At 36.7% G+C, this 10,064-nt stretch overlaps 1 protein-coding gene across 1 annotated transcript; it reads right to left on the bottom strand.

The window, feature by feature from the left end:
* Positions 1–3,435: 3,435 nt before the first annotated feature.
* Positions 3,436–5,905, bottom strand: LOC112796748 (zinc finger BED domain-containing protein RICESLEEPER 2-like). Its single transcript, XM_025839340.3, has 3 exons — positions 3,956–5,905; positions 3,749–3,816; positions 3,436–3,662 (listed from the first exon to the last, which is right to left on the bottom strand). The coding sequence occupies exons 1-2, from the start codon at positions 5,889–5,891 to the stop codon at positions 3,749–3,751; spliced, it is 2,004 nt and encodes a 667-aa protein (XP_025695125.3). The 5' UTR covers positions 5,892–5,905; the 3' UTR covers positions 3,436–3,662.
* Positions 5,906–10,064: the final 4,159 nt, after the last annotated feature.

Below are 10,064 nucleotides of genomic sequence, written 5' to 3'. Positions count from 1 at the left end.
AGCTCCACACCTTAATCTATGGTGTGTAGAAACTCCACCGTTGAAAATACATAAGTGATAATGGTGATCATTGGCTTTGGCCCCAGAGAGGGAACCAGAAGAACCAAGATGAAAATACAATAGCAAAAGGTCTTATTTATAGAGAACTAGTAGCCTAGGGTTTACCGAAATGAGTAAATGACGTATAAATCCACTTCCGGGCCCACTTGGTGTGTGCTTGGGCTGAGCATTGAAGCATTTTCGTGTAGATACTTTTCTTGGAGTTAAACTCCAGCTTTTGTGCCAGTTTGGGCGTTTAACTCCCACTTTTGTGCCAGTTCCGGCGTTTAACGCCGGGCAGTCTCTAGCTGATTTGGAACGCCGGTTTGGGACATCAAATCTCGAGCAAAGTATGAACCATTATATATTGCTGGAAATCCCAGGATGTCTACTTTCTAACGAAATTGAGAGCGCACCAATTGGGCTTCTGTAACTCCAGAAAATCCACTTCGAGTGCAGGGCGGTTAGAATCCAACAGCATCTGCAGTCCTTTTCAGCCTCTGAATCAGATTTTTGCTAAGGTCCTTCAATTTCAGCCAGAAAATACCTGAAATCACAGAAAAACACACAAACTCATAGTAAAGCCCAAAAAAGTGAATTTTAGATAAAAACTAATAAAAATATAATAAAAACTAACTAAAACATACTAAAAACAATGCCAAAAAAGCGTATAAATTATCCACTCATCACAACATCAAACTTAAATTGTTGCTTGTCCCCAAGCAACTAAAAATCAAATAAGATAGAAAGAAGAGAATTTGCAATGAATTCCAAAAACATCTATGAAGATCAGTATTAATTAAATGAGCGGTGCTTGTAGCTTTTTGCCTCTGAACAGTTTTGGCATCTCACTCTATCCTTTGAAATTCAGAATGATTGGCTTCTATAGGAACTCAGAATCCAGATAGTGTTATTGATTCTCCTAGTTAAGTATGATGATTCTTGAACACAGCTACTTTATGAGTCTTAGCCGTGGCCCAAAGCACTCTGTCTTCCAGTATTACCACCGGATACATACATGCCACAGACACATAACTGGGTGAACCTTTTCAGATTGTGACTCAGCTTTGCTAGAGTCCCCAATTAGAGGTGTCCAGGGTTCTTAAGCACACTCTTTTTGCCATGGATCATGATTTTATTATTTTTTTCTTTTTCTTCTTCTTTTTTTTTGTATTCACTGCTTTTTCTTGCTTCAAGAATCATTTTTGTGATTTTTCAGATCCTCAGTAACATGTTTCCTTTTTCATCATTCTTTCAAGAGCCAACAATTTTAACATTCATGAACAACAAATTCAAAAGACATATGCAATGTTCAAGCATACATTCAGAAGTCAAAAGTATTGCCACCACATCAAAATAATTAATCTGTTATAAAATTTAAAATTCATGCAATTCTTCTCTTTTTCAACTAAGAACAATTTTTTATTTAAGACAGGTGATGGATTCATAGGACATTCATAACTTTAAGGCATAGACACTAAGACACTAATGATCATAAGACACAAACATAGGGAAACACAAGCATGAAAATTCGAAAAACAGGAAAATAAAGAACAAGGAAGTTAAAGAACGGGTCCACCTTAGTGATGGCGGCTTGTTCTTCCTCTTGAAGATCTTATGGAGTGCTTGAGCTCCTCAATGTCTCTTCCTTGCCTTTGTTACTCCTCTCTCATGATTCTTTGATCTTCTATAATTTCATGGAGGAGAATGGAATGTTCTTGGTGCTCCACCCTTAGTTGTCCCATGTTGGAACTCAATTCTCCTAGGGAGGTGTTGATTTGCTCCCAATAGTTTTGTGGAGGAAAGTGCATCCCTTGAGGCATCTCAGGGATTTCATGATGAGGAATTTCCTCATGTTCATGAGTGGGATCTCTTGTTTGCTCCATCCTCTTCTTAGTGATGGGCTTGTCCTCATCAATGAGGATGTCTCCCTCTATGTTAACTCTAACTGAATTACAGAGGTGACAAATGAGATATGGGAAGGCTAACCTTGCCAAGGTAGAGGACTTGTCCGCCACCTTATAAAGTTCTTGGGATATAACCTCATGAACTTCTACTTCCTCTCCAATCATGATGCTATGAATCATGATAGCCCGGTCTATAGTAACTTCGGACCGGTTGCTAGTGGGAATAATTGAGCGTTGGATAAACTCCAACCATCCCCTAGCCATGGGCTTGAGGTCATGCCTTCTCAGTTGAACCGGCTTCTCTCTTGAATCTCTCTTCCATTGAGCGCCCTCTTCACAAATGTCTATGAGGACTTGGTCCAACCTTTGATCAAAGTTGACCTTTCTAGTGTAAGGGTGTTCATCTCCTTGCATCATGGGCAAGTTGAATGTCAACCTTACATTTTCCGGACTAAAATCTAAGCATTTCCCCCGAACCATTGTAAGCCAATTCTTTGGGTCTGGGTTCACACTTTGATCATGGTTCTTGGTGATCCATGCATTGGCATAGAACTCTTGAACCATTAAGATTCTGACTTGTTGAATGGGGTTGGTAAGAACTTCCCAACCTCTTCTTCGGATCTCATGTCGGATCTCTGGATATTCACTCTTTTTGAGTTTGAAAAGGACCTCGGGGATCACCTTCTTCATGGCCACAACTTCATAGAAGTGGTCTTGATGCACCCTTGAGATGAATCTCTCCATCTCTCATGACTCGGAGGTGGAAGCTTTTGCCTTCCCTTTCCTCTTTCTAGAGTTTTCTCCGGCCTTAGATGCTATAAATGGTTATGGAAAAACAAAAAGCAATGTTTTTACCACACCAAACTTAGAAGGTTTACTCGTCCTCGAGCAAAAGAAGAAAGAAGAGAGTAGAAAAAGAAGAAATAGAGGAGATGGAGGAGGGGCTTTGTGTTTCGGTCAAAGGGGAGAAGTAGTGTTTAGGTTGTGTGAAAATGAAGGAGTGAAGATGGGTTTATATAGGTAGGGGTGGGCATGGTTTGGATTTTTAAAAATCCAAACTGGATTCACTTCAAAACCAGTTTTATGGTTTAGAAAACCAAACCAGAACTGGATTGAAGAGCAAAACCGGTTTTAAACCGGTTTGGAAAAACAAAAACCGGTTCTAAACTGGTTTTAAATTTTAAAACCGGTTTTATTTACAAACCGGTTTTAAATCCGATTTTATTTGTAAACCGGTTTTAAATTCGTTTTTTTTAAATCCATATCTAAAATCCGGTTTTTTTTATAAAATCCAGTTTTAAAACCAGATTTTTTAACTCAAAATCCAGTTTTAAAACCAGTTTTTGAAAATCCAGTTTTAAAACCAGTTTCTTCAACCAAAAATCCAATTTTAAAACTAGTTTTTAAAAATTCAATTTTTAAACCAGATATTTTTACAAAAAATCCACTTTTAAAATCAGTTTTTAGAAATTCAATTTTTAAACCATAATGTTTTTAAAAAGTAAAATTAATACTAAAGTCATTTTAAAGTGTATAGGTTCTTACAACTAGAATTTGGTTCTTTATAAATCTAATGACAATAGCTAATCTATATAACATTTAATCATTCTCAAGACATCAAAAGAATACCACCAAAATATCTCTCTAACAAAATATCAAAGATGCCAAGTTGCCAACAAAATCATCAAACAACCACAACCTTTGAGAAAAATATATCTGCAAATAACAAAATATACCTTTGTCATTTTTTAAAATAAATCTTTGAATGAAAGTATTAAACCAAATGAGAATATTAAGCATACCTAGTCATCATCAAGATTATCAATTGATGCCGCCATAGAACAAGCACCATCATTAGAGGAAAATATATCTACAAAGGAAATCAAATTAATTATCAAGTCTATATTCAACAACTTTTAATTGGTAACTAATACCTAAATTCTAAAATAGAAAGATAACAAAAACAAAAATAAAATAAAATGAGAAAAAATAAGAAACAAATTTTATACCTTGATCAACTTGTTGAAGAACTTCACCATCATCATCTAAAGCAGAGAAAAGATCTTCCTTAAGCCAATCTCCTGTGCAGACTAAGGCTTCTACCATTCTAGGTGTTAAAGAACTGCGGTATGGATCAAGGACTCTTCCTCCAGTACTAAATGCTGACTCCGAAGCTACCGTAGAAACAGGTATAGCCAATACCTCACGAGCCATATTTCCAAGAATTGGAAATCGGGTTGAGTTGACCTTCCACCAGTTTAGTATATCGAACTTATGGGAGTATGGCTCACATTCTTCTTGTAAATATCTATCAAGTTCAGATCTTGTATTTGTTCTGCGACCGGTTGCTTGCAGAAAAAAGCCCATGCCATGAAGATCGGTATTAATGTTGTTGGCTTGAACATCTTGCGTATCAGCTTCACTTGCTTCCTCAGAACTTTGGTATTGCTGATAAAGTAACTTTATGCACTTGGACAACTTTGACTTCAATTCGCCTCCTTTTTCTTCTCCAAAGAAGTAATCCAAGAAATAATTGACATACTCAATCTTTTGCATTGGATTAAGTACGATAGCAATCAATAACAACATATTCACTGAATCAGGATTGCCCCAATACTTCTCATACTTAACCCTCATCCTTTCTGCCATTGACATAGTACTAAAATCAACAGAATCACAAGAATGACGAATAAATCGTCCAATTGCAAATACTTCCTTCATATACATATCACTGGTAACATATAAGGTACCAGAAACACGTATAGTGGCATCACTGAACACTCGCAAAAATAGTACAATGGACTCAGCATACTCCCAGTCTGAATCAGAAGGAACACCTTTCCCTTTTCCTCCATTCATCTCTCCTATATAGGCATTATCTTTCAAAGCAAGCAACTCAAATGCTTTGCGATGCTTCAAAGCTACCTCTAACATTTGATAAGTAGAGTTCCACCTAGTCTCAACATCCATGCAAGGCAAGCCTTTATATTGGATTTTTTCTAGTTCAACACACTTTTGAAACCTACTAGCTCTAGATGGAGAAGATCTAACATACTTTACTGCACTACGAATCCTCAAGACTGATTCATCAATCTCTTTCAACCCCTCTTTTACAATTAAGTTTATAATATGTGCACAACACCTCATATGAATAAATTCACCATTCAAAATAATGCTATTCCAAGAATTCAATCGCTGCTTCAGATATTTAATTGCAACATCGTTAGACGAGGCATTATCAACTGTCACACTAAAGACCCGATTCAAATTCCAATTATTTAAACAAGATTCAATTGTTGCTCCTATAACCTCTCCTGAATGACTTGTCACTTGACAAAAATTAAGTATTTTTTTATGTAATTTCCAATCCAAATCAACAAAGTGTGCTGTCAAACTCATATAAGTAAAATTTTGAATTGAAGTCCAAGTGTCAGTGGTTAGACATACTCTACCACAATTTGTCGAAAGAAAATCTTGCAACTTCATCTTCTCTTCAGCATAAAGAGCTCCAATGTCACGTGCTAATGTAGTCCGTGAAGGAACTTTGAATCTTGCTTGTAGAGCATGCACAAATTTTCGGAATTTCGGGCTTTCAACGAAGCGAAATGGTAGCTCTTCCCCAATAAACATTTCCACAAGTGCCCTTCGAGCCTCCTCTTGGTCAAATTTGGAAGCACTGGGTGAATTTAAAACACCACGCTCATCTATAGTCGGTGTGGTCGTCATTTTTCTTCTTTTGTTCGAATCATTATTAGGATTTTGCTTGCATCTTCTCAAATGACCACCCATTGAGCTAGTTCCATTCCCATATTGTATTAAGCTACCACAATATTTGCATTTAGCCTTCTTCTCGATAGCATTCTCTACATCAAAATGATCCCAGACAGCTGACCGATTCTTACGAACACTTGACGGTGGAGAAGATGGTTGAGTGCTAGCGGACATCCCTGCTGCTTCAATATTACTCTTTTCATTCATCTTGCTCTGCATATAAAGCAAGGTGTACGTAACTCAAAATTTGATGCCAAATATGCTAAAATTAACACAAACTAATCCAAAGAAACAGCAGCCAATAAAACTTCAACATGAACTTTACCTTATCCCTATAAAAAGTAGTCACTCAAGCATCAGAATATGTTTAGTAAACTAAATTAGACAATTAGTCCCTGATTTCCTGCATTTTATTTTATATCTAGTTCTGCTCATGAATCTCAGCCATCCCCTTTTTTTAACCTATTAATTTTAGAGTGCAATAGCTTCCATCTTCTGTTACACATTCAGAAAGGGGTTTAAAGAAAATAGAAGCTAGCAAGTTAAGTCTTCATTTGCTATCCTATATTTAAGTCTTCATTTGCTATCATATTCCACACCTCAGCTTAAAAGTTCAGAATTGCATTTAATAAAAATATATCTAAAAGCTAATCCTAAAACTATAAAGTACTTAATAAAATAATGTTGAAAGTCATACATATACACCACTATAACAATTATATCAACATGCTACAAGGTTTCATTATTGATGAACAATGAATAATTCAAGTGGCAAAAACAAATATCTCAAATGTCAACAAGCAGAAATACATACTACTAAAGAGCAAACTGAATTGATAAGTTACCAATTTGTTTACATGTTAAATCTCATATTGATGTTTGATATTCTGTGTAGACATGATAATGCAACCAAGGAAATATTGAATAAAGATAAAGCATTTAATATAACAGATTGGTCAAAGTAGTGCTACTGCTACTTGAGTGATAATGCACTACTTTTTCATACTTATATGATATAATGATCTAGCCATATATAGAAAGTTTAATACCATTTGGAATCTTATGTGTATATAATATTCTTCGTTTATCTACTTTATTTTACTTTCTGTCTGCTTAACCATAAGTAGCATATTATATTATTATATTAATCCAGCAAGAGAGAGAAGCAGTGTTATATCATATATAGGCATGAAGGTACAATACTATTTTATATCACTCAAGTAGTGCTACTGCTACGTACTCTACTATTTTATATCTATGAATTACAATACTAGCTATTACTGCATGAACTAAATAATTTAGTTAAGTGTTGCGAGTAAAAATATTGGTCAAGCCCAATTACAATTAGGATAGTTTCAATGACTATAAATATAAATAGTAAATTTTATCTTTGGCAAAATTTTATGAAAAACAATTTGCAAATCAAGGTTCAGGTTCATCAGGAACTTCAACAACAAACTGCTCAACAACAACCACTTTTGATTTTCATGTTCAGCCACAGCAACAACAAGAAGACTCAACAGAATTTACAGAGCAAACAGAATTTCAAATCTCAGATCTAGAAATCCAATCAAAAGAAAGAAAATTATAGAATAAAATGGAAAAAGAAACATTAGCATTTTGAGTTGTTTCATATCAACAAAATTCACTAAATCACTGTCCTGTACCTCAACAGCCAACACATCACTAAATCACTGTCTTGTACCTCAAATTTGAAGAAATAAAGAATGATCAAATTAAAAAATATTGTCAAATAATAAAAAAATATAACTTTAATTTTAACTATATTTTTCAAGTATTATTAAATTTTCATAACTACCATAATCACCATACTCATAACTACCACAAATTCCCCTGTTAACTAATATATCAAATAATACATGGAGTAGAGTAAGAGAGAGTTCAAATCTTATTCTAATAATAACATCTAACACATGCAACATTTGCTAAATACTAATATTATGCAAGACTAGCTAAGATGCGAAATATATATACCACAGAATCTGAAGTTGTAACCACTAGCATGAGCGTGAAAAGAAGAAAGTAAGAGGATGAAAGATAAGCATAAAAGAAGGTAGAGCTTTGGAATTGGAGGAGACTGAAACTCCATGTTAATTATTGCAGAGAAGAAGTTCTATCTTCAAAGTTGATGGAACGTAATAACAAAGCAAACTTAGCTTAATTAGAGATTTGATTTCACCAACAGTTTCATTTCAGTTAGTTATTGCACGTTTGGGATCAATGCAATGGGAACAATCTTTTTTATACGTAATATGCAGACAAATTATGTAATTTTGAGCTTTAATTGAACCCATCAAGACAGAGAAAAACAAAAGATTGAAGTTCTGATAGAGTACAAATAGAATCCAATGTTAGTCGAGATGAATAATTAAAGTTGAATAAGAGGGTAAAATCATGTGGTTTTCTAGCATGTGTATAAAGTGAATGAACCATAGTTAAAGTTGGAGAAACCTGGTGCAATGTATCAACAACAGAGTAGCATGATGAATGAACAGGAACAAAATTCAAAGCTAATTAAAAAATTTAAACAAAACGCAAGGCAAATACCTGGTGCTTGGTGAGCCTCTGTGAATGGTTCTTCTGAGAAATCACCGTCAACACTTGATCAAAGGACAACCACACAACCTTGCTGTAAAAAAAAACCCCAAAATAAAAATGGCATTAACACAAACACTTGATATGCATAACAGCATAAGCAATCAAACTTTGTTCAGTTTTTCAAATTGATGGAATGGAACAGAACAGAAAAGAACATGGAATCAAACCTTTGGTAAACCTATCTAACCTTTAGGGTACCCAGAGAACGGAGAAGAACAGAGTTGGGTCACGGCGAGAAAAGGCGGACGGCGCCTTGAGGGTACCCAGAGAACGGAGAACAGAGCTGGGTCACGGCGAGAAAAGGCGGACGGCACCTTGAGGGTACCCAGAGAACGGAGAAGAACAGAGCTGGGTCACGGCGAGAAAAGGCGGACGGCGAAACCGCGGATGGCGGAACAGAGCAGTGGCGCGACGCGCTTGTGGTGGTGGTGGCAGCTACGAAACTGCAGTGCCAGTTGCCTGCTCCGGTGCGGCGGTGCCGGCTGCGGGGCGAAGGAGAAAAGGATTGGTGATTTCGTGCGAGCTAAAACTGGTTCACCAAATCAGAAATGAAGAATTAGGGTTTTTTTGAGATTTGGATTTTAATCTGGATCTGGATCTGGATCTGGATTTAAAACCATTTAGATGGATTGGATTTAAAACCAAATTATAAAATAAATTTGGTTTGGTTTGGATTTTTTTTGGTTTAAAACTGGTTTTTTTTAAATGGTTTGGTTTGGATTTGGTTTAAAATCCAAATTTTGGATTTTTTTGCCCACCCCTATATATAGGGGTGGAGGGAGGGGTAGGGTTCGGCCATTATGGGTGGGTTTGGGAGGGAAAGTGGTTTGAATTTGGATGGTGGGGTAGGTGAGGTTTTATGAAGGATGGATGTGAGTAGTGAAGAGAATGGTGGGATTTGATAGGTGAGGGGTTTTTGGGGAAGAGGTATTGAGGTGATTGGTGAATGGGTGAAGAAGAGAGAGAGTGGTGGGGTAGGTGGGGATCCTGTGGGGTCCACAGATCTTGAGGTGTCAAGGAAAATTCATCCCTGCACCAAGTGGCGAGCAAAAATGCTCCTTCTGCCAATTTTGGCGTTAAATGCCGGGCTGGTGCCCATTTCTGGCGTTTAACGCCAGCTTCTTGCCCCTTCCTGGCGTTTAACGCCAGTCTGGTGCCCCTTTCTGGCGTTAAACGCCCAGAATGGTGCCAGACTGGGCGTTAAACGCCAGTAAGTTTTCCTCCAGGGTGTGCTATTTTTCTTTCTGTTTTTCATGCTATTTTTGCTTTTTCAATTGATTTTGTGACTTCCCATGATCATCAACCTATATAAAATAACAAAGGAAAATAGATAAATATAACATTGGGTTGCCTCCCAACAAGCGCTTCTTTAATGTTAGTAGCTTGACAGTGGGCTCTCATGGAGCCTCACAGATACTCAGAGCAATGTTGGAACCTCCTAACACCAAACTTAGAGTTTGAATGTGGGGGTTCAATACCAAACTTAGAAGTTGGTTGTGGCCTCCCAACACCAAACTTAGATTTTGACTGTGGGGACTCCATTTGACTCTATTTTGAGGGAAGCTCTTCATGCTTCCTCTCCATGGTTACAGAGGGATATCCTTGAGCCTTAAACACAAGGGATTCTTCATTTACTTGAATGATCAATTCTCCTCTGTCAACATCAATCACCGCCTTTGCTGTGGCTAGGAAGGGTCTGCCAAGGATGACGGATTCATCCATGCACTT

This window comes from Arachis hypogaea, chromosome 4 (assembly GCF_003086295.3).
Source record: "Arachis hypogaea cultivar Tifrunner chromosome 4, arahy.Tifrunner.gnm2.J5K5, whole genome shotgun sequence".
Classification (NCBI taxonomy): domain Eukaryota; kingdom Viridiplantae; phylum Streptophyta; class Magnoliopsida; order Fabales; family Fabaceae; genus Arachis; species Arachis hypogaea.
Note: the sequence above shows the minus strand (reverse complement) of the source record. Positions and strands in the feature narration are given on the sequence as shown.

What these genes read in the sequence shown, in the direction of transcription:
- LOC112796748 (XM_025839340.3), bottom strand. Translation starts at nt 5,891, where the DNA reads ATGTCCGCTAGCACTCAACCATCTTCTCCACCGTCAAGTGTTCGTAAG. An exon ending in TCTTCAACAAGTTGATCAAG is followed by an intron (nt 3,817 to 3,955) that starts GTATAAAATTTG and finishes TTTCCTTTGTAG; the next exon opens with ATATATTTTCCTCTAATGAT.